Source organism: Cimex lectularius, unplaced genomic scaffold (assembly GCF_000648675.2).
Source record: "Cimex lectularius strain Harlan isolate CLEC.00 unplaced genomic scaffold, Clec_2.1 scaffold17, whole genome shotgun sequence".
Lineage (NCBI taxonomy): Eukaryota > Metazoa > Arthropoda > Insecta > Hemiptera > Cimicidae > Cimex > Cimex lectularius.
In genome coordinates, this window is record NW_019392640.1 from 1,749,894 (window position 1) to 1,776,153 (window position 26,260).

The following is a 26,260-nucleotide window of genomic DNA, read 5'->3' on the forward strand; positions in this document are numbered from 1 at the left end:
GACGGCGATCCGCTGGAAAAAGTCAAAAACGGCGAAGAGGTGGAGGCCGGTGGGAGAGGGGACGGGCGAAGAGGGAGAGAACGCGATGGAAGATGGAAGGGGGCAGGGGCGACGGCAGTGGGTGAAGTGAACGTGTCGGACGTGAACGGGCGAACGGACCCGCCTCTGAAAATTGTGAACGAGTCGGCGACGGTTTTGAGTGGGCGTCGTGCGGCGGGCATGGCCGGCGTCGTCTTCTCGTGCCCTTGCTGCCTCCGGCTCAAGTTCAGCCCGGAGGAGATCGAACAGCACTACAGGAGCCAGGAGATCGACAAGAAGCTCGAGGAGGAGAAACAGAGCTTCAGGAGACAGGTGAAGCTGCTCCTGCTCGGGGCGGGCGAGAGCGGAAAGTCAACCTTCCTCAAGCAGATGCGCATCATCCACGGGGTCAAGTTCGAGCCGGAGTCCGTGAGGGAGTACCAGCACATCATCTACCAGAACATCGTCAAAGGGATGAAAGTGCTCGTCGACGCGAGGGACAAACTGGGCATCCCCTGGGAGCGGGCCTCGAACGCCGACGACGGCCGCCGGCTCCTCGGACACGACAACGGCACTCCTCTCGACGCCAGGCTCTTCCTCCATTATTCGCCCATGCTCAACAACCTGTGGAAGGACTCCGGCATCCGACGGGCCTTCGAAAGGCGGAGGGAGTTCCAGCTCAGCGACTCCGTACAGTATTTCCTCGACGAACTGGAAAGGATATCCAAACCGGTAAGAAAGAAAAAAAAAAGAAAAAAGGCGAACCGCCCGTTCTCGCGTATAGGTTATGCGCCGAAGGCCTCCCCTCGCCGCTTTCCTTTTATCAGGGCAGAGCCCTTTCCCCGGATCCGCCGCAGACGATTGCACGCCGTCCGCTAATTGCCCGTGGGTGCGCCTTTCTTCCACTCTCCTCCCTCGTCCCGTGGATTTATCGCGCGTCGCCGCTTACGCAACGGGGAGCGGCCGCCCTCACAACACCCCGACGACACAACACTAAAAAAACAAAAAAAAAACAATATAAATAATAAATCCCGTCATCCACATTCCCTATATTTGTCAGCCGACGTTACGAAAGTCAAACGCGTTTAAACTACGTCACGCCGATTTCCAGACAAAAGAAACAGTTACACAATTATGCGACATCTCAGAGATATGACAGTCGTCCCTCTTGTTTCAATTCGTTACAAAACTTCGCCAAAACACCAGCGTTCCTCAGGGATGGCTAAACGCTAGAGTTTGCCCAAGTGAGAAATCTCGTTCACCTCTCCGTGACTGTTTCGTCGAAAGTGACTCACTTTCGTAAAACTTGTAAACTTACGTAGCAATTCCCTAATCCAAAGCCTTTTGCATCCTCATAACTCGCTGCTTAACATTACTGTTCAGACACATATAAATTCTTAAAATTAATACCGATTTTTCCTATTAAATGGTGTATTTTTCACAAAAATGACAACAGAACAACAGCCGTGTTTCATTTTGTAGAAACTATGAAATTTTAACGCTCCTCATTCTTTAATTGTGTTTTTAAAGAAGAAAAGTTTTTGATTCTTATTTTTATAAGATAAGGATGGCTGACATTCTCTGCTGCCTCGAACCCAGTATGTGACCATTTGGACTGACAGAATGGGCTCAGCTCATTTGGACTAGGTTTATAGAAACATGTTTTTTTAAAATTTTTATTTTTACTTATTTTTATAAGATAAGGATGGCTGACAGTCTGGGGTGCTTTGTCAAACCCAATATGTGACCATTTGGACTGTCAAAATGACAAGAAAAGCAAAGTTGTTCAACTCATCTGGACTAGTTTATAAAACAAATGGGTTTATTTAGTTCTGCACGTGTTGTATGGGATGAAAATTTTTTATGTTCACTGAACAATTTATAAGATAGCAGGTTGGCTGACATTCTGGGGTTTTTTGCCGAACCCAGTATGCGATTATTTGAACTGTCAAAATGCCAAGAAAAACAAAGTTGTTCGGCTCATTTGGACTAGGTTTATAAAAACAAATGGGTTTATTTTGTTCTGGAGGTGTCGACCATAATAAAAAATTATTTATCTTCACTGTACAATTTATGAGACAAATGACCGACATTCAGGGATTTTTGCCAAGAATGTGGCATTTGTAATATCAAAATGCCTGGAAAAACAAAGTTGTTCGGTTCATGTGAACTAGGTTTATAAAAACAAATGGATTCAATAAGTTCTGCATGTGTTGGCCAGAATGAAAAATTATTTAGCTTCACACTACAATTTATGAAACAACTGTCTGACACTCAGGGATTCCTGCCAAGGATGTTGCATTTGTAATATCAAAATGCCTGGAAAAACAGTTGTCCAAATGATTTGGACTAGGTTTATACAAACAAATGGGTTGATTTTGTTTGCAGGTGTTGGATGGTTACAAAAATGGTTTAGATTCACTGTACAATTTATAAGATAACATGGTGACTGACATTTTGGGGTTCTTTGTCGAATCCAGTATTTGACATTTGGACTGTCGAAACATCTATTGGGTTGTCCGGAAAATAATGCAGGATTTTTCATTAAAAAAAATCTATATAAAATATTCTGTTTACGTTTACAGGATTACTCATTTGTATGAATGTCAACACTTATTAATCCTCTTCCAAATGATATTGTTTGTTTACCTCTGTAGCATTCCGCTACTTGGAAATAATTCAGTCATCCTTATAATGTCAAAGCGAGAATTTCGTACGATTTTCTTTTACGAGTTTAAACTCGGCCGAAGCGGAGCCCAAACGGCTAGAAACATTAACCAAGTCTGGGGCGAGGGTTGTGTTAATGAGTGCACTGTGCAAAGGTGGTTTAAAAAATTTCGGGAGGGAGATTTCAGCCTTGAAGATGAAGAAGGTCGTGGAAGGCCTTCCTCTCTTAATGATGATGTTCTGCGATCAGTGGTGGAAGAAAACCCCAAAACAACTGTTCGAGAACTTGCAGAGCAACTCAAAGTCAGTAAAACGACCGTCGCTGACCACCTCAAGGCGATTGGAAAAGTGAAAAAACTCGAAAATTGGGTTCCACACTCATTAAACGATCGCCAAAAAAATCAGCGCTTTGATGTTTGTGCATCACTTCTTTGTCGAAACAAAAATGACCCATTTCTGGCCAGAATTGTTACATGTGACGAAAAGTGGATTCTCTACGATAACACTAGACGTTCTGGACAGTGGCTCGACAAAGGAGAAGCTCCAAAGCCCCCAACTCATCAAAAAAGGTAATGGTTACGGTATGGTGGGCTTCATTTGGTTTAATACACTACAGCTTCTTAAATCCTGGCGAAACCATCAATGCTGAATCATACTGTAACCAAATTAATACCATGCATCAGAAATTGGCAATAATGAAGCCCTCTTTGGTCAATCGGAAAGGGCCCATTTTGTTGCATGACAACGCTCGACCACATGTGTCACGTGTAACGTCACAAAAATTATTGGAGCTTGGCTATGAAACTTTGCCTCACCCACCCTACTCTCCGGACCTCTCGCCTACTGACTACCATTTTTTTAGACACCTGGACCACTACTTACAACACATAATATTCAAAAATCAAACGGAACTGGAAAATGCATTTATTGACTTTATCAATTCTAAAAATTCTGAATTCTACTCAGACGGAATTAATAAGTTACCAACACGTTGGGAGAAATGTATTGAGAGTATGGGAAATTATTTTGATTAAAGAACATTGCTTTAAAGTAACTAGTTTCTTTTTTTTTGTTTAATACCAAAATCCTGCATTATTTTCCGGACAACCCAATAGAAGCATTTGTTCACCTCATTTGGATTATGATTATAAAAACAAATAGGTTGATTTAATAGAATTGAAATTCTTTAGTTTCACTCTGCAGTTTATAAGGGAACAGAGTGTCTACCATGAAAGTACCAAGGTAAAGCAAATTTATGATATTTGCGCAGTAAACATTGTTTAAATTATTGGGAAAAACAAAAAGTCTCAAGACAATTGAACAAACTATCTACTATATAATCCATTTGCCCATTCTGACAATTTTTGATATACTCTGTTAGAAATTATTGACTGTTTTATCTGTAAATGACGTTTTTAGTTTGTACGATTTAAAAACTGGGCACAGTGTGGTGTCTTTTACGGCAGAGAAATTCAGGAATTCCCCAAAATAGAGAATTTATTTCATAACATTATTTGATAACAGCCTGTTTTCATTTGATCCTTGGAGAAAATAGATTTTCCTGATTTTTATTATCAGCTAAAGCCCAATAGATTCATTCTGTTTATAAATAGTTTATACGATTAAGCCCAAATCATGCTACATTTGAACCTGAAAAACAAAAATTCCCAAAAGTGTTGAACAAACTAACCCCTCCCTCGAAACTTTGCACATTTTTATGATGCACTGGAAATGATAATTGCTTGTATTATTTGTAACGTATGCAAACAATTTTTGTATTTTATTTGCTGGTTTTTATGAATGCCAGACTCAAGCATGGCTTAAAATGTTGCATTGCGACACGATTGGTTTTGTTTTTTGTATCGCATATTTTGTTGTTTTCTCATTGAACGAGGATTGATGCTTCGATGTTTGCCAAATTTTCCCATGCCCATTGAAAAATAGTTTTGCTCGAGTGGTAACAAGCTCGATCATTAAAGATAGCTTTTTTTTATAAAAAGTTTATTGATGGTATAAATTTCCAATTTAATAAATTGATATAAAATAAATGTTATAATTATTAATTCTCTTTTGTGTGGAATTTATTCCATTTAGTTTTGACCAATTTGACAATACAAATTGGTTGATTTAATTCAATAGGTTTTCACTAGAATGAAAATCATTTTCTTTCAAGCTTTTGTTATAACATTATATGGAAAAAAAATTTGACTAAAATATCTGTAAAAAAAAAAAAAAAATCCAAGAGTCGAAAAAACTTACAAACTTGGCTGTTTTGGTACAGTTTTGTAAGTAATAATTCAAAACAGTAATCAAATGAGTGAAATGTTTTGATTTTGTTTGTTTTAAAAGCTGGAAGTTTTATGGTGTCTTATTATGTAACATTGAAATACATTTTTTAATGTTTTGTTAAGTTTCAGAAGTTTATAGCTCCATATCCATACGCTTTGTTCGTTGATAGGTGCTTTTGAGGTTTGATGTTCTAAACCTATTTTAGCAGAATCCTTGAAAATTAGTTTTGCTCAATTTCTATTAACGATTCGTTTTCACCGAGTATGTGACATTTAGTCTAAAGAATTTTTGAAAATTTCCAAAGACAAGTTGAACAAATTAAATTCCATTTGGCCATTTTGAAACATGTTTTTTTTAAACACAGTTGGAAGAGATAATTGTAACATAAAGCATGAAAAATCGTAATTTGGTTTGTTTTAAAATTGGGAATTTCCTTGGTGTCTTTTATGAAAATCATAATTGTCCAAAATGTAACATTGTGATTTTTTTTTTGGGGGGGGGGTTAGTTAGGTCCTCCAGCTCATTTGCATTGTCATGAAATAAATTTGCGCATTTACTAGAATGAAAATTATTTCCTTTCATTGTTCAGTTTATAAGATAACATGGTGACTGTCATAGTTTTAAAATGATGGTTATATTTTGACCTACTGAGATGAAAGTGATGATTCAGACATTAGACTGTTTATATTTGTAAATATTGTTTTGATTTTGTTTGCCTTGAAAGCTTGTCTTTACATGATGTGTTTTAGGCATAGTCATGAATTGTCCAAAAATGTAATGTACTGATAAATTTTTTAGCGTTTTGCTCAGTTTTGTTGTTGGATTTGATTTATTATCGATTATGCAGTGTTCAGTTTATTAATATAGCTGTTGTGCACTTTCCATAGTCTCACTCAATGTACAAAAATTACAAAAGAGTTGAACATTAAAAAAAAGCTTTTCAATTAATTATACTTTTTATATAAGGTCTTGGTTGAGATAAAAAAGTTAAGAGTCTTGGGTGAGATTCCAACCCACAATCTTTGGCTCAATCTGCTCTAACACCTTGAGCTATCGTAACATCCACCCGGATGAAATCCTCATCTCAACCTGCCTTTCGAATTTTTCCCATGAGTAGATTTAAAAAATACCTTTTGTCTATTTTGACCTAGATTGAGATGGGTGATGATTCAGACAATTGAACGTTATTTGTAACAGATGGATGAAATGTTTTTATTTATATTTTCCCCCATTAAAAAAAGGAAATTGTGTGGAGTCTTTTATGAAAGGGCAGCTCAGGAATTGGTCCATAGTTTTTAAAATAAAATTTTAGCGTAGATACGAATTTTTCTAGAGTTTTGTTTTTGTTCCACATCAAATATCAGCCCAATTTTTGTATCTCATTTGAAAAATGGTTGATCCATTTATACAATGGCTACTGCCTAATAGATTCTTTTTTTTATAACTAGTCCATTCCATTTAGGCTTATTTTTTCTTGGTTCATTTAGATTATGCTTATAAAATCAAATTAATTGTAATTCAGCAGTTGTATCCTAGAAGGAAATGTGCGATATTTGTGTAGTAATCAACCTTGAAAATGTCAGGAAAAACAAAAAAAAATCCCAAGAGAGTTAGACAAACTTAATAAATCCATTTGCCCATTCTGGCTATTTATATACTCCATTGTAAAAAGATAATTGAATGTTTTATTATAATAGATATCTGAAACATTGTTGTTTTGTTTGATTTTAAGGGTGATATTTATATTGTCTTGTATTAGGGGCAAACTATTGCAAACAAGGAATTTTCCAAAATTTATGAAATATTATCTAACATAACATAAGTAGTCTATTCTGATGATGCTTATTTTTGCTCGGCTCAATATTATGCGTATAAAAACAAATTAGTTGATTTAATTCTAATCTATGCTGCAATGAAAATTGTTGTTTCATTGTACAGATCATAAGATAGAAGAGTGGCTGCCATGCAGGTATCATTATTGAACCCAGCATGAAGTGTGGTCCGATTTTTATTAACGGCTGGTTCTCGCCCAGTGGACTTTTTTCTTTCATAAGTTCATCCGTTTAGTTCTGGCTGTTCGTCTATTTTTGTTTTATTTTTATTATTATTATTTTATGAAACAAATAGGTGGTATTAATTCAGCAAGTGTGGACAATTCGTGTTTACCTTGTCTCACTCATGCACTATTTGATCCATTATGCAACATTTAAACTGTCAGGAACATAGAAATACTAAAATTATCTTTTTTTCCTTCCCTTCTTGGTATCTGTATTTATACAGTTTATTAATATTAATGTTTGTCTGGTTTGTATAAAAGGTTTCAATTATTACACATGAATACTGCATCTTGGCACTTGTGCCATAATCGTTGTAATTTTATAAATTTATTACATCGTAATTTAATCATCTTTGGTTTAAAAAATATTCACACATTAGTCTAATCTCCAATGTGGTCGGAAAAATAATTATCAGTTTGTTTTTATTTAATTTCATTTATAAACTGGAATTTTTATGGCGACTATGAAAAACTCAGACATTGTTCAATTTTTTTTTCTCATATCACACATTTTGTTGTTGATCAACAGTCGATGACAATTTTTGGTTATTTCCTTGAAAAAAAAAAGTTTTGCTCGATTTGCTCAGTTTATAAGATATCAGGGTGCTCATACTATCATGATTGAACCCATTACGTGACATTTGAACCGTCAAAATGCCTAGATAAACAAAAATTACCCCCCAAAAAAATGTAGAAAAAAAATTCTGTTCAGCCATTTTGATATGCCGAGTTCAGAAAATAAAAATACAATTAACTTTTATATTCGGGTAGTTATGTCAAAAGTTTTATTTATTAAAGAGATTAAAACACTGGAATTCTTATGATGACCGAAAAAAAGTAACATTGATATACATTTTTCAGTAGAAAGTTTTGCATATATGCCTATGTTATGTTATATACATATTTTAAATATTTTAAAAGCTCTTTAAGATACTAGTGTAAACTGGCAATGGGGGAGAAAAATTAATTTCCTTTTAATTAGAATAAATATCTCCCTTACCCTTCTTTGGCCTCCCATTAGAGACGAGACCAAATGTAGGCCTTACCAATTAACCGTTTGTTCTACCGGTATGGGGTCTCCCTTTGGCATGGCAGGTTGGAGGATGGAGAAAAAAGTATGAGAAGTTTCAGATCACCTTACATTGTTGGCTAATTTATGCATATTCTTTGAAAAATAGTTTTGCTCGATTTGTATTAATGATAGTCTCTACTCAACAGGTTTCCTCTTTTCTTAAGTTAATTTCCATTCAGTTCTTTGATGTTCAGGCTTATTTGGATTATGTTTATGAAATCATTCAGTAGATGTTTGCTTGGTTGAATTTTTCCATTGTTCAGTTTATAAGATAGTAGTTATTGAACCCAAATGGGATGTTATGGGCCAACAAAATAAAAATGTCAGAAAAAAGTTTCCTAAAAGCGTTAAACTGATAATTTTATGATAATTCAGATAAATTGAAGTGCTATATTTGTTTGATTCATTGTACTCAGCTCAAATCTGCACATGCACGTACACACATACGCACATGTACAGAGCATATCACTCCGACAATTCCATCTGTTGTAATTTACAATAAACTCCCAGTAAGCTTCGAGTATCACCCACCTAGGTGTCGGCAGTTGAGGTCAAAGCTGGTGTGCCCTCTTGGCATTTTGCCAACATCTTTGAAAGGCCTCTGACGCAAATCATTGGAGACCATATGTAACAGGCCCCATACATGATCTGGCCGGTTCACTGTATAGACGCCAAGAGGAAAAAAAAATGTTTTATTGTACCCATTATTTTGGCCTAAAAATCCCTTACCTGTTTATGTCCGTAACACAACCATCGAAGCAACCGGCTAACCTCATAGTCTACCAGGAAAAAATCTCACAAAATTTGTCACATATTCCTGTCTGTCAACCTATGCTGTTTTGATCTGTTGTACATTTGATGCCTTGATCCACTTATATAAGCTACCAAAGGAAGTCTCACAAATTTTTTCATAGTTGCCGATCATTCTGATCTGCCTTGGTAAGACATGTTTTGCATTTGCCCAAATGGTGCATTTGTGTTGGTTCCTTGACCTGCTTATAACCCTAACACGACCATCGGGAAGTACAAAACTACATATCCATCCTATAGGCAACAAAATGAAATCTGTCAAAATTTAGGTCTATAGAACATGTTTCAGAATTTTATCATCTTCAGTGGTGCATATGTTAGTGCCTCGACCTATTTATATACCTAACAACCATCAAAAACTACAGGTTAACCTATAAAACCTGAGGATAAATTGAACAAACCACAGTTTCAGACTATCAAACATAACATTTTATCATTGTGAGTGGTTGGTTTGTAATGGTACCACACACCATGCTTATATCCCTTACTCAACACACCACTTAGGATAGCAAATGCAAAAACACATCTGACCAAATATCGTGAATAGGCAGGTCAAAATGATCAGAAACTAAGAAAATTTTTGTGAGACTTCCTTTTGCGGCCTACGGGAAGAACCAGTAGTTTTGTAGTTTCCAATGGTAGTGTCAGGGTTATAAGTGGACCGAGACTTTGATCTTACCTGTCCATCAAAGGTACAATTTAGCCAGAAGGCGTGCAGTGCCTGGAGAACAAAACCCCACTTCCTAGTATCCATCCATCTTATCCATCCAGCCACTGAGGTAGGCCTCCAGGGTCTATCAACAGCTAGGTTATTTCAGCCCCAGCGTAATCAGTCTCCCGTTCCTGCTTAATTTACATGAAGTGGATTTATTCCAGACTGATAGGTTCATAGTGGCAATACAAGATTAAGTGATTCACATGAGGAGTTATGCCAAACTTATCATTAAATCAGGTCTATTGAAGGTAGTGCATAGTGCCACGAAAAGGCATAAACAAGCCAGCACATTGTGGGATGCATTTGGAAAATTGGTTCTTAGTGAGTACTTGGACCGCCATAATCAACACCAAAATTCTAAAACAGGTGCTTGCGATGTGCAAACTAGTCAAGGAGAGTAGAATGGTACTTAATGATAAGTTCCCTGCAACAGACCAGATATTGTACTCTCCAGGAAGAGGGAGATGTGGCTATGCCAAATTGGCCAAAACATTGGTCCTAACCGTTCACCTGGTGAGGTTGTGCTCCAGGGGCTATCAACAGCTAGGTCATTTTAGCCCCCTACACAATCTACATTTAAATCCAAACCCATTCAAAGTAATGAAATACTACCACCCTCTATCGGCCCTCCCACACTACACATTCACTCTAATAAATGCATTCAGTCTCAAAATGTACAAAGAAACACAGGACGTGGTATCTGTAAATTATTATATTCAGTAAAACAGACCAGTTTCCTCTAAAAATCGGAATATTGCGTGAAATTCCTATGCTTTCTCTATATGGAGCCAAGGAATGGCACCTTTCAATGTAGTCGGACATCGAACAACATTTCTCTACTTGTCGGACATATGCAAAAGGTTTTAGCCCAAAAGTAAGTGTATGTGATTCAACCTCTATTTAGTTCTTCTAAATTCCTAAAAGAAAATTGGTTTGACATTTCAGTTTTTATCCTTGTGCCACAAGTTGACCTGATTTAAGCCCAATTCACATGTGAGTTTTTTTTAAGGCTTGGAATTATAATTTTGTATAGTGTCAAACTGAAATGGATAAAACTATTCCACTATCCTCATTTACACGTGTGATTTTTTTGATCACTCAATGGCCTGGTTAAAATTCCTTCAAATACAGTTTTATTAATGAATTATAGGAAAAAGTAAAAAGTTCGGTTAAAAATTGATTTCTGTAATTTGTTGCTTTTGGTTTGAGAGTTAAGTGCCAAGATGAAAGTTTTTTCTTTTCTAGGCCTCATAGAATCCATTTCAGCCTTACTGCTGCTTTCTCTTGGTTTGAACACCTTTCCAGACCAATTTTTCTCCATTCCTTTTTCATTATTAATGGACACATTTTGTGTAGGGATGTTTGTTTCTGTATTCTTGTTAAAAAAAGAAATCTCGAGTGCAAATAAATTTTTACAAGCCCACTACTTATTTAAAATGAATTAAAAAATATAGTAATATTAAATTTATACATGCAAAAGCTAAATATAATTGAATAATTAATTTTTGAGTTGATTTTTAAACAATTATTTATTATTATTGTTATCTTTAATAACCAAGGCCTTCACACCACTCACCCGGCTGGCTGACTCAGTATTTTCGTTTATGTATTTAGACAGTTATAAGAACCAAACAATCTTCAGGGTCTCAAGTTTTCAAAACTCCATGTTTAAATGGAAAAAACAAATAAATTACAACTAACTTTAAATATTGTTTAAATTCATACATGAAAATAATTAGTTGTAATTATTCTTTTTATGTAAGGTTTTTTGTTAAGATAAAAAATTAGTGTCACGAATGGGATTTAAACCCATGGCCAATATGCTGCTGCTCTAACCACTTGAGCTGTCGTGACTTAGATACCCCCGGACACCAACTCTCAACCTACAACCGTTCGAATTTCCCCTCTTTTTGCCATATTTTCATTTTTTATCTCAACCAAAAACCTTAGACAAAGACAATAATAAATTGCTATAATTAATATGGTAAATTGTGACCACTAAACAAATATGGATTTATGAGAATAATTTTTAGTTTTGTAAAGTAAAATAGAATCTTTGATTCTGGCCTCTGCAATAAGAAATTTGTGTCGTTAAGAACCAATAAACTGATAACAAAATATCTTGAACCCATGAGATTCAAATCAAGATACGTAGGAACGTCAGGATTGGACGGAAGACGAGAATATCATCGGTTGTGTTTTTAGATTTTTACAAGAAAAAAAACAATCTTACAGCTTATGGGAATTTCAACTAGAGATCAAAATGTTTGTATAATTTACACCGAGCAAAATTTTTCGGATATGAAAGAACTTGTAAACAATAACAAATTGTCCGGTTCAGACATAAACTCAAAACAACATTGATCGTGTTGACAATTGCAAAGTGTCAACATAGCTCCACAATTCTTTTATATTCTGTTTATCACAGAATTAACTAAAATGTTTCTCATTCTTTTATTTAATCCATATATGTATCGGTTGTCATCGACCGTATTAATTATTTTAAATTAATTATACTTTTTATCTAAGATCTTGGTTGACATGAAAAAGTGTGTCCCAAGCTTCAGACAGATGACTAAAAATCGATCTCATGATAGCTCAAGTGGTTAGAGCAGCAGCGTATTTAGCCTAAGGTCATGGGTTCAAATCCTGCTTGTGACAATAGCTTTTTCATCTCTACCAAGACCTTACATAAAACGTATAATTAATTTAAACTTTTATTTAATGTTTTTTTTTTAATTCTTGCAATTTGGAAATTTGAAAAAAGCTACTGCAAACGACTAAGGACACATTAATTTATCGAAGGATATAATCATATCAAGTATCTGAAACTAAATATATATTTTATATTCAAAAGCATCAAAAATTAGTCAATTAAAAAAATTTAAAAAATCCACCGTTATCGTGTCGATCAGTTCGGCTCGTTTCAAGCTTCCTGTCCTTGCTGGTTTGGTCTGTCTTTATGCCTTCTTGACTATTTAAAATTTTAATAACAATGAATGACAACAACACTAACAATGACAACAATGAATTAAAACATTTATATAAGCTGTAAGCCTTTTTTTGATGTGTTGATTGATTCGTAGAGTCATATTGTTAATCTGTCGAATCAAATTTCATTCCCCCTCCCTGATGCCCATCAAGTCGTTGAAAAATTCGGCTCAAATGTCGTGTTATATGGCACATATTGTTCACAAGCATTTTAATTTTTTATATATGTCAATTAACTTTTAGGGTCATTATTATTGTAATAAAATAAAATTACTAAGGGGTTTTTGATTAAATAATCAGTTAGTACGTTGTATTCAGTTTCAGCCTGCCGTCCTTGCTGGATTGGTCTGTCTTCTCGACTTCTTGGCTGTTTAAAAATTAAAAAATTAAACAACAATGAATGAAATGTTTAAATTTGCTGACAGGCTTTTATGATGTATTGATGACTGGTAGAATTTATGGCCTGAACTGGATAAGGAATACATTTAAAAAGAAAACTAAATTAATTTTACCAAACTTGGGTGCCAGGTATAAGCCAAAGAAACGAGAAATGAAAAAATAGGAAGTCTCACCTTAGTTTAAGTCATAAAAGACAAGAATTAATGCTCATGACCAGTCAGTGTAGGTGACAAATCAGTACATCTCTCGTGACAATCGGTGACGGAGTGGGCCTGGACCGTCCAGTCTCCAGGTGGGGACAGCTGTGTCTTACGGCAATCCAAGCTACTTGGTTACAAGTTATAACATTAATCAGTAGGTATTTTTAAAACACCTGTAAATAAAATAAAATCCAATAAAGAAAATAGGAAAATTTAACCATTTTTAGTTCAATATTGGGATTAATTAACCAATATAAAAAATCTAAGAAATTTGTGGTGTTTGTTTTATAAAAAATCTGGTATAAATTGCTATTCTGTATAAATCAAACTACACATTTTTGGAAATAGTTCTATCTTGCTGAAGGCCTAATGTTGAAGTTGACCTGAGCTCTAGGCCCTGAATCCTATTTTGGCCTAGCACCCCCCCCCCAAAAAAAAAGTCCAAAACCTTTTGGAATGATATCCCAGGCAAGAAATTCATAAGATTCATAGAAAGGCCATCCGCAAGACTTGCAAAGGAATTTCTGGAGTGTAACCGCAGCAAAACCAGGATTCTGGTTGGACTACTGACAGAGCACTGCTACCTAAAAGGCACACATGCACCGGGAGGGTGTTGGTGATGAGGATACTAGGAAGCGGGGTTTGTGCTCCCAGGCACTCCAGCCTTCTGGCTTATTGAACCTTCCTAGTTCCTTAGTTCAGTGCAGTGAACTCAATCCTTCTTAGAAGTATCAGGTCATTGACTGTCGCTGCTACAATTTCATTTTCTAGGTTTTTTCTGTAGTTAGGTTGCATCTCCATTGAGCTGTTGCTTCGCATTCAAAGATGATATGGGTGGCTGTTTTCTCCTCCTCATTACAGAATCTGCAGGTGGGATCATCGTTGTTTATGCACATGTTGTATAGATGTTTTCTCAGATGCCAGTGACTGGTTAGTAATCCTATCACTTCTCTGAGTTTAGCCCTCTCCAGTTGTAGCAGTGATTTTGCCAGTCTTGGTGAGGGTTGTTTCATAATAAGTTTGCCATGTCTAGCACTGCCAGAGTTTATCCACTTCTCCTTTTGTTTTATTTGGACCCATTCTGTGATGGAGGATTCTATATTTGTTTTTGTTATCCCAAGTATAGGTTCGGGGCCTATGTATGGTCTTGCAGATCCTTCTCTGGCCAGTGTGTCGTGCTTTTTCGTTATCCAAAATTCCTTTGAGCCCTGACACCCAAGATATCATCAGTGTTGTATTTCCCCAAATTTTAGAAATTTTGGATACATTCACTGACTAATGTTGATGTGATTTTTGCTAATGCTTTAATAGCTGCTTGGCTGTAAACTTATGAGGATTTTCTTGCCAATGTAACCTCTTCAACGCAAGCGTTGATGGCATGTATTTCTGCTTGAAAGACCGAAGTGTACTTTTTAATGAGTTTCATTGCTTATATCTTGGGCTTGTACAAAAACCCCAATCTGATTCCTTCGTTTGTTTTGGAGTATACCATATCATAGTATCTGATGCTCTCCTGTGTTCTTCCTCTCCTTTATAATTTGTTGAGACTTTATAGGATGTTGTATGGGTCACTGCCAGGAAGAAAAGGAGACCACAGAACACGTTGATATTTTTGTGAGGGGTCTTTGTAGTGTAGATTCTTGGAAATAGGAGAGGAAAAGTCCAAAGCAAGTACCAATCAAATTAAATATTTAAATGACTCATGATCATGTGACTGTCAGAGAAATGATGTATGGTGGAATGAGTGCGGTGTTCAATCCTTTTAAAAAGATAGTTCCTACTCACAGTAAGTTGTTTTCAACGATCCGGATTTCGAACTTTTATCTTGAACCTGATGATGAGCTAAAAGCTCGAAATCCGAATCGTTGAAAACAACTTACTGTGAGTAGGAACTATCTTTTTAAAAGGATTGTCACAGGAACTGTTTGCAGATTTGAAAACTGTTCAGATTCCATTAATAGTTTATAAAATTTATACGAGTTTGTAAATGAGAATTGTACAATGAGCCTCATTCTCAATTCTAGAATTTATTCATCAGGATTCTAAGACAAATTGACAAGATACACAGTAATGCATAGTAATTTCAGCTCAATGTCACACATCCATGAATATTCCATTATGGATTGATTTATACAAAAGCTATGTGATAAGAAACGTAGTGTATTGAACCGGAATGGCAGATAAATGAAAACTCTACAGACACAAAGAAACAACAAAAGATAATGATTAAAATAATTTTAATTAAACTAACTGGTCGCAGAAAGAAAGAAATACTTTTTTGCCACCACAGGTAAATTATTATCACGGGCCTAAAATTTAACAGAAAACGTGAAAAGACCAATTCAGAACGTTTCCGGCCGGCCTGTTAAAGCAATCACTTGAAAAGGATTGAAAAAACAAACCGGCCGAGAGTTTTAAAAACAAACAGCCCAAAAGCAAATGTTTACCTTGTGTAATCAGCTCACCTAATTGAACTACCCACTCGATTCGTAGGAGTGTTAAAAAAAATATCAAAAAAATACTTTCAATTGGATTATAATTGAATCGAGGTATGGACAATTGCAAAAAGATAATGCTGAATAATTTCTGCACTCTCAACACGACACGCAAGAATCGTATAATTACACAGAAGGCAAACACTTAGAGCCCTGAAGATGATCTCAATAAAGATCGAAACGTTGGCACGATAAAGAAAATGTTTTTCTGAAACCTACATCACACCAGACCGCATCTCACGAGTTCTGAATAATTTCTGCAACATTGCATTAATTCCCTTATCTATGACTTTGTTCCAACTGAACCCAAGTGACTCCAATTAGCCGAGATGCATAAAAACACAGGATATATTAAAAACATTATTGTTTCTTATTAAAAGTGGTCAGTATAAAAAAAACAATTATTTCCTGGCCAGTTAGACGGGTGTAATTTTATTAATATTACATTTTTGTGTTTCAAAGTAATAATAAATATGTATATATAAAAAAATATAAACTTTTTTTATCATTGAACTTCTCGAATGATTTGTTTAATATTTATGTGGGAGGTTTATATGCCAACAAATAGCTGAGGTCATCACCGGCCCTCCGTGTTTTCCTTCTTTTGTCAGTCTTTTATGTGTATTTTGTTTCAAACTGAAGCCACTTGAACATATTGATCTGGTTACTGATTTTCAGCTTGTATATGTATACTACATAGTTATTCTAAAATGCTAGTCTTTTGTTTGTACTTCGTATAAACATACAAGTCTGGTCACAATCGTTCATTGGGACGTGATCGAACCCACTCCATTCTCACTAATAATTCCAGGCATCACACAGAACCGTTGTCCACAGCTTCCCAGTATCATATCCTGCACCGTGCTGCTTGTCGTAGCTACCAGTACTTTCAGCCCAGTCTATTCAGCCTCCTGGTCATTGTCTAGCGCAAACATCATCCCCAGTTTATCTACACCATCTAAACTGAACTCAAAGCCGTCTGAATACCTCTGCCGGATATTCCCGGAGTACTCGATATTCCTTGGGACAGGGTTAAACAACCCCTTCCTTTCTTCCTAATAAATTATATTTATGCCAATAAATTAACATAAATAAACACAAACCTGATACAAACATATAAGTCTGGTTACATGCATTCCCCAGAGTACTTGATATTTCTCAGGGCGCATTTGTTTAAATCATCTTCCTTTTGATAATTTCAAAGATTTATCTTATGAGTAATAAGAGATAGAGCTCGAATGGAGGCCTTAACTAAAATAAAAATAGCTAAGAATTTTTTATTATCGATAAAATATAAACAATTAAAATAATATATTTCTTCTAAATGATAAGTTCTGTGAAAAAACCATTAATAAATGGTCACCTCACTACAGGTATCATGTGATCTAATAATTTATCTTCTCTGCCCAACTGTGAGAGTGATGTTTAAGGGACGTTAGTGCTCATCACTGTAAGGTAAAGGTCTCGCGTTCAAATCCAGTGCATTCAAACCCAACATGCTTACGAATGGACTTTTTGTCAAAAACACCTACCCTGAGGTTGATACGACCTCTGCTGTTATGAACCCTTGATGGGAGGAAAAGTAAAAGTTCTCTAATAAAAATAATAATTTTCACATATTATTTGTGGGAGTAAGTAGTCTCTCAGTGGGTGATGATTGGATTCGTCAGGCAGAATTGATATGGAGAAGCAATTACATGGGCAGGATCCAGCAATCATGGACATATAGGGGTAGATCTGGAGGCTTCAGTTATCTTGTTAAAGCTTGAAAACAAAGACTAGCCTTTAAAATCTTTTTTTCCCCCCATTTAGTATTCATAAAATTACATATTATTAATCATTTAACATTTATAGACGATACTCATGATCATGTGGCTGTCTGTTAAATAGTTCAGCATTACCCGACAGTTAAGAATAGATCAAAGTTTGCGAATGAGAAGTGATACGTTGAGCCTCATTCTCTGGTGGTGGTAGTTGAGTGGTTAGCATGTCGTCTTGACTCATAGACACCACAGTCGTGGGTTCAGTTCTCATCTCCACCCCTGGAATTTTTGGCCTGTTTCATTACCCTGAAAAGTATGATGTACTACAAACCTACACTGCCTCTAATATGGAAAGTTTTAAGACATAAAAAAAATTATTATAAATCTCAATAAAGCACAAAAATGGTTAACTTTTTACATTTTTCCTTCCTGGTGTTTATTTATATAACAAAGTTAACAAATAAATGTATTTAGTAGTCATAATTGACCATTATTTATTATTTTAATTAATTATACTTTTTATCTAAGGTTGAGGTGAAAAAGCTATTGTCATGAGTGTGATTTGAACCCACAACCTTCGTCTAGTCGGACCAAAACCTTAGATAAAAAGTATAATTAATTCAATTAATTAATACAGTTAATTATGACTGCTAAATACATATATGGATTAACATAATAATTATGGAAATACTTACTTCGTTAACAGCTGCCTATGGGCACTTCATAAGTCATCTCAACGAAGACCTTCGATAAAAAGTATAATTAATTTTTTTAAGTTAACCAAGTTAATAGATTAATAATGTGACCCTAGAAGTCGGTCAGTATATCAAAAAATACAAAATAATCCCTACAAATTTCTTTTGTTAATTAATAAAACCAAATTTAAATGAAAATGGTTCAAAAATTTCAAAGAAGCCGCGATTTGCTTACAATTAGAATAAAATCGGGTAGTCGAAATTAAAAGTTTGTGGTATGGGCGATCGAAGTCACGGTAGCTCAAGAGGTAGAGCAGCGGTGTATTGAGCCAAAAGTCGTGGGTTCGAATCCCGCCTGTGACACAAATTTTTCATTTAGAAAAAAATTGTGTACAATTAATTGAGTATTTATATATTTAATAGAAGCTGATAAAATGTAGTATTTTTGGTCTTCATTTGTTCCGACAGTTTTGAAGAATATTTTTTTGTCTTTTGGAAGTTAACACCAACAATCTGAGTTCTGAAATGTTAAATTTTACCTTGTGACATAATCACTACAATTTTTATTTATCCCACATTATAATAAAATCTTAAATTTAAAATACTTAAACCAATCTAGCCTTTTGTTGCATAATGATCAAATATTCATGGCAAATTATTAAAAAATGAAAATTTTCTTTATGTTTAAATTAAATATATTGGGTTGTCCGGAAAATAATGCAGGATTTTGTTTTCATTAAAAAAAATCTATATAAAATATTCTGTTTACGTTTACAGGATTACTCATTTGTATGAATGTCAACACTTATTAATCCTCTTCCAAATGATATTGTTTGTTTACCTCTGTAGCATTCCGCTACTTGGAAATAATTCAGTCATCCTTATAATGTCAAAGCGAGAATTTCGTACGATTTTCTTTTACGAGTTTAAACTCGGCCGAAGCGGAGCCCAAACGGCTAGAAACATTAACCAAGTCTGGGGCGAGGGTTGTGTTAATGAGTGCACTGTGCAAAGGTGGTTTAAAAAATTTCGGGAGGGAGATTTCAGCCTTGAAGATGAAGAAGGTCGTGGAAGGCCTTCCTCTCTTAATGATGATGTTCTGCGATCAGTGGTGGAAGAAAACCCCAAAACAACTGTTCGAGAACTTGCAGAGCAACTCAAAGTCAGTAAAACGACCGTCGCTGACCACCTCAAGGCGATTGGAAAAGTGAAAAAACTCGAAAATTGGGTTCCACACTCATTAAACGATCGCCAAAAAATCAGCGCTTTGATGTTTGTGCATCACTTCTTTGTCGAAACAAAAATGACCCATTTCTGGCCAGAATTGTTACATGTGACGAAAAGTGGATTCTCTACGATAACACTAGACGTTCTGGACAGTGGCTCGACAAAGGAGAAGCTCCAAAGCCCCCAACTCATCAAAAAAAGGTAATGGTTACGGTATGGTGGGCTTCATTTGGTTTAATACACTACAGCTTCTTAAATCCTGGCGAAACCATCAATGCTGAATCATACTGTAACCAAATTAATACCATGCATCAGAAATTGGCAGTAATGAAGCCCTCTTTGGTCAATCGGAAAGGGCCCATTTTGTTGCATGACAACGCTCGACCACATGTGTCACGTGTAACGTCACAAAAATTATTGGAGCTTGGCTATGAAACTTTGCCTCACCCACCCTACTCTCCGGACCTCTCGCCTACTGACTACCATTTTTTTAGACACCTGGACCACTACTTACAACACATAATATTCAAAAATCAAACGGAACTGGAAAATGCATTTATTGACTTTATCAATTCTAAAAATTCTGAATTCTACTCAGACGGAATTAATAAGTTACCAACACGTTGGGAGAAATGTATTGAGAGTATGGGTTGATTAAAGAACATTGCTTTAAAGTAACTAGTTTCTTTTTTTTTGTTTAATACCAAAATCCTGCATTATTTTCCGGACAACCCAATAAATAATACGCCTCTTTATGTGAATTTGTAAATTGTAGAAAATGTTAATTGATTTTATTTTTTCAGGACTATGTACCAACAAATAAAGACATCCTTCACGCTAGAAAAGCCACAAAGGGAATCTCAGAGTTTACAATTTCGATAAACAACATTCCATTTCGATTTGTGGATGTCGGTGGGCAACGATCGCAGCGGCAGAAGTGGTTCCAGTGTTTTGACTCTGTCACGTCGATTATTTTTTTAGTCTCATCTTCCGAATTTGACCAAGTCCTTGTTGAAGACAGGTAAGGCTTGCCGATTATTTTGTCTTATGCTAAAAGTAATTAATGAATGATAGGATTCTTCTGTGTGGAATCTAGGTCTATATTGCACAGGAATTTTATGTAAAGATATGTTTGCTTGGTCTCCTTTAGGCATAGTGTGATTTTTTGCAGTGATATTTTACTGAAACATGTACTGTAAGATATTTAGTTTATTTTTGTTGAGTAGGGTTTCCTCTCTCCCATTGGGCTTTTTCATAAGTAATCTTTTTTGCTTGCCTCATGCCTCAACCTTTTTGGGACTGATTTTTGGATGCTAAACCTCGTTCTCGTGCCTCTCTCCCGAGCCTTTTATTTTGTATTATGCATTGAATTTCAAAGCATTTGTTATACACAAATAAGGCAACAAAAAGAAAAATATTCCAAAATGTGTGATGGTTAGTGACCGTTAATTGATAATTATTCAGAAATCGTGAGATGCGGTCTGGTGTGATGTAGGTTTCAGAAAAACATTTTCTGAAACCTACATCACACCAGACTGCATCTCACGATTTCTGAATAAATATTCGAAAAATTATTGTGAATGTAAACAGCATAAAATAAAACTGAAGACACTGGGCAGACAGGAGGTAAAGAATCTGAAGACAACTGGGTAGATGGTAGGGATGAGTAGAAGGTTCAGAAGGACGGAGACGAGAGGTAGACAAAAGCAGGAAATTCTCAATGAAAAAAGGAATGTGTAGCAATTTCATAAAAGTTTGAGGGGATTATGAACAGAAGAAGAACTGAAAACATTGGTTCGTTGATGAGGACGGGAAAAGAGTGTGGGAGGTCTCTAGTGAGAGCAAAGGGGTCTGAGGTACTGGATACGACCTTAACCCAATCTCACGATATCTGAATACTTAACCCAATGAGTGTCCATCCAGGGCTGGAAAAAAAGCCTGAATTAGATAAGTCGTAATTGGGCCTGGAGAGCATACAAGCCTGAACGAGATACCTCATCACTAGTCCTGAAAAGGTTTGTTACCCAGTTCTTTTTTTTAATTTGGCTAGTTTATACCACGTAATTTTGTTCCAAGGCTCCGTTTTTAGCTAGTGTCCGCTACTTTGCCTGAAAATCCCTCATGACCCACGATCTTTGCCATTAAAGTGGCTCCAGGCATGCAGGATTCACTGAATGCCGAATATTTCCCAAGTTTTGAGATGCTCGGCTTGGAATTTGCCCAAAAAGTGTACCTATGTATCCCCACACTGTGGGGTTTGTACAGTCACCCTCTTTGTGTGGCTACAGGGAATATTTGCCAACTTTGAAGCAGCCGGGAAACTGGCAACTAGCTGAGCAAAGCAAGCACTTTCTATTGTTGCTCGGCATTTGGCAAATCCCAGTCTGGAGCCACCTTTAGATTTGATAATCCCATTTTTAAAGGTTATTTAGGCAGTACCAGACAAGTTATTATTATTATTATTAATTTTTAAGGGTGTTTCACGCCCTAACATCCAAACCTTCTATCTTAGGTTACCTATATCCCTTCTGACTGCTATAAAGCTCTGACTCCAAACATTCACTTGTAAACTAATTTATCCTCTTGCCATCCAAGCTTTAATTTTTCTTTTTAAAATTCTTAATTTGGAAGGCCAAATGTTTGCAAAAATCCCATTTTAAATTACATATAAAATTTATTTCTGTTTCTTTTTTTAATTAGAATTGTGAATTTTTGTTCCATAATTTAAACATTTCCCATAGGCTTGTATGGCTAATAATAATAATAATAATCATGTAGCGCTCCTTGAAAGTGCTATTCAGAACACTTTCTTGGAGAGAGAGCATGCTTTAGCTGTCTTCTTCGACCTGGAAAAAGCATACGATACGACCTGGAGATTTGGTATTCTTAAGAAACTCTATGATTGGGGTTTAAGAGGGAACACAGCTAAATTTTTAAAAAGCTTCCTCGAAATGAGGAGATTCCGGGTGAGATTAGGTACCGCCTTATCTAGTACGTTCATTCAAGAAAACGGGATTCCTCAGGGTTCGGTTCTGAGTGTCACTTTATTTGCCATTGCGATAAACGGTCTTGCTGATAATATAGATGATCGTATAGTCAGGCCTTTATATGTCGATGATCTTTGCTTTTACTTGTCTGGGAAAAATCTCCAAAACGTAGGAAGGACTTTACAAAACGCCATTGACACATTGTCACGAAAAGCAGATGATGTAGGTTTCAAATTCTCTTTGTCCAAAACGGTATTTGTACACTTTTGTAGACTGAGAAAACATCATGAAACATCTCGGCTTTTCCTTTCTGGCGTTGAAATAAAGGAAGTCGACGTTGTCAAATATTTGGGAGTTTCTTTCGACAAAGCCCTTCGATGGAAACAATTTGGGAAAAGGCCTAAATCTCATTATAAATTCCAATAAATTTGAGAAAGCTGAAAAGTGCTCTTTGAAAGAACCACTGGGGACCCAGTAACTCCTGTAAATCACTCGAAAGGTTGAGCCTTTGCCTAAAAGGTTGTAAAGTGGGACAGTTGACCAAAATATGTCTTACTGTCAAAATGATGTGTTCTCCACTTCGCATACATCGAGGACAAGTTGGAAGGTTGTTGCGTATTAAAAGCCTATTATGGATTAGCCTGATGTGACCTATTCGCAACCTAGAGAGAATCACAAGTTCTTTTCTCTCAAGTTCCTCAGTTGGCCATTTATGTACAACTGGCTTAATTTCTTTCATACTATCTCTACAGACATTCCATCTTGCCTCCTACTTTCGTTTGATAATGTTTTTAACATAAACGACTATATCATCTGGACGGAGAGGAAATTGATCTGTTCTTTGTGGATGGTTTACAGCGTTCCTTGCATGTTGATTAGCTTTTTCATTTCGAGAAATGCCGACATGACTAGGAACCCAAACGAATACCACATGCTTGTTAAGTGTTCTGATTTCATAGAGATATTTGTGAATTGCTAAGATATATGGGTCAACCGAGAAATTATTTTTGATTGCTTCGAGACCACTTTTCGAATCAGAGCAAATAATGGCATTACAAATTCCTTGCGATTCCTTTATAATGCTCAATGATCTTCTGATGGCATAAAGTTCAGCTGTATTACGCTAGCCACATTCGATAGAGACCAGCTGAGGTTATACTCATCAGCAAATATCCCACACTACACCAATTTCATTTTTAGACCCATCAGTATAAAAAACTTTATTTATTTAGTTATTTAAAATTCGCAAGAATTCTGCCTTGTTCATCAGAGAAGGTGTTTCTCTTTTGTTCAATAAGGCCAGATCTTTGATAATTGTGGCAGTAGGTAATGACCACGGTGGGGTATCTAGCAATTTAAAACCCTCAACCGCCGGCAAGGTATTCCCTCCTAATCTCAATATTTCAGTACCGCGGATTCCCAAAGGTCTCGTCCTAGTTCTTAGGAACGAGTACATATGTTGGTGAAGGTTATGGAAAACTGAAGGAAATAGAAGATGGAAAGGCTTAGACCAAAGTCTAGCAACAAGTTATTATTATTTATTTTATTTTTTATTTTTTAACGGGGGTTCGCAACAGCAGAGGTTATATCAACCTTTAGGGTGCCGGTGTTTTGAAAAAAAAAAACAAAAAACAATTGTAAGTATGTCGGGTTCGAATGCAGGGCCGCTGGATTCAAACCTGGGACCTTTACCTTACAGTGATGAGCGCTGTGTCAACGCTTAAACCGTTGCGGCCACCGACGCCTTACCTGAAAAGTTTTACATTTTTCTAGCTTAGAGAGTCTTTAGAGCTGCTTGCAAGAATATTATTATTGCCATATGAACACATTTCTACGGCTAGCAGTTCCGCTTGAAAGATGGTTGTGTTGGGCCGAGGGCGATGTCCTCATAGTTAACCCTTTATGACCATATTCATGCCATTTCCCATCTTTGAGCCATAAAATAGAAGAGCTCCAGATTTATCTTATTTTGTTTTATTTTTCTGTTTTTATCTTTTCAATAATTTAAGACTTTACAATAGTTCAACCAGGCTGTATTGCCTTGAAAATAAAGTTGGTGATAGTACTTCTCCTTGAAGGCAACCTCTCAGTGGTTGTATTGTAGACGTTTTATTTCCAAAGTTTTAATTTTATCTTGTGATTAATTAGCATGGTCCTTATCCACTGTATAAGTTGATGGTTATAGTCCATGGTCTTTGTAATTTATATGAATTTGATTATTGATGCTACGTAAAAGAGAAAAAATAAAATATTTATTTCTATTATTATTTGTTTATTAGCATTAACTATTTTAATCGATCCATAAAAATGTTTTTAAGCGCCCCTTCTATATCGATGAATAAAATTAATAAATTATAAAATTCCAGGAAAACAAATCGTCTTGAAGAATCGAGAAACATATTCGACACGATAGTCAACAACCTTGTGTTCCGAGGTGTTTCGATAATTCTTTTCCTAAACAAGACGGACCTGCTCGCCGAGAAGCTCAAATCAGGAGAGACCAACATCAGATGGTACTTCCCAGAGTTCACGGGAGACGAGAAGAAACTGGCTGACGTCCAGGCGTTCCTCCTCGAGTACTTCCGCTCCGCAAAACGCGACCCAGAAAAGAGGCTGTTCTACCATTTCACGACTGCAGTGGACACTGAAAACATTAAAGTCGTATTCAACGCAGTCAAGGACACGATTCTTCATAGAAATCTAGAATCTCTTATGTTACAATGAAATCTCAATTGTTTTTTTCCCTTCTTTTTTCAACAATGTGTTTTGACTTATTAAAAAAAAAGCTTTAATAATTTTTGTTTTGAATCTATTCTATTTTTGTTTTAAGGTACAGTTTTCAATAATATTTACAGTAATATTAGTTTTGACTTAAATTGAATCGTTATGTTTAACTGTTTTGACATCAAAATGTTTATTCACCTGTTGTTTTTTTTTTTTAAATATGCCAAATCTGAAATCTTCCCACATCGTAATTTTCATTTCTGCTAATAAATACGTTTCCCTTCTCAGAAGTGTGCAAAGACTGTAAGACATGAAATAAATCATCGTAATTAAATGTGCCTTAATGGTGAAAGTCTGTGCCTATGGTTGATTATCGGTTGTATTTGTGTCTATGGAAATATAGATACAGAATTTATTTATGTAAATAACCTATGTAAAGTTGTACATATTTAATGGAGAAAAAAATCAGGATACAGTTTGTACAAAATATCTATTATATAAATGAAGAAAATCAATTAAATATTTAGTTTGTATATTTATACATAAAAATAATGTACCTAATATTTTTATATAATATTTTTTTATACTGAGATGTATATATTTGTAATGTTGTATAATTAAAATAAAATTATTTGTAACATCACTCATCTGTAAAATCTAGACTTTTTTCTAAATCTCTTTTCATGTAATGTAAAATTATGCTGAAATTAATTAGTTCTAAAACTCGGTGTTCGATGGGCCAGAACAGCCAAAAACTGGTGTGCCCTCTTGACATTTGCACTGTCTTTGAAGGACAATAACGCAAATTAATGGAGCTCTGTCAGAACAGGCCCCATACACAATCTGGCTGGCCTGTCAGTCATGCTTAAACTACATGTTCACTGTATAGACCCCAAGAGGAAATCTAAAAAAAAAAAAATTGTTTTATTGTATCCATTTTTGTGGCCTATCTATCCCTGACACAACCATTGAATGTGACCAAACTACCGGGCTAACCTCACAGTCTACCGAGAAAAAGTCTCACAAAATTTGTCATAGTTTGTTTACTCCTGGCTACCTATCCATGCTGTTTTGATCTGACATCAGATACGTTTCAAAATTTTGCCATCAAGTTGTACTTTTGATGCCTTGATCCACTTATATCCTGGCAAT

At 35.7% G+C, this 26,260-nt stretch overlaps 1 protein-coding gene across 1 annotated transcript; it reads left to right on the forward strand.

Annotated features, from left to right (window-relative positions):
* Window positions 1-25,591, forward strand: LOC106672229 (guanine nucleotide-binding protein subunit alpha homolog). The gene is made up of 3 exons (XM_014403486.2): window positions 1-750; window positions 20,201-20,418; window positions 24,751-25,591. Exons 1-3 carry the CDS (start codon window positions 220-222, stop codon window positions 25,106-25,108), a joined length of 1,107 nt encoding a protein of 368 aa, XP_014258972.1. The 5' UTR covers window positions 1-219; the 3' UTR covers window positions 25,109-25,591.
* Window positions 25,592-26,260: the final 669 nt, after the last annotated feature.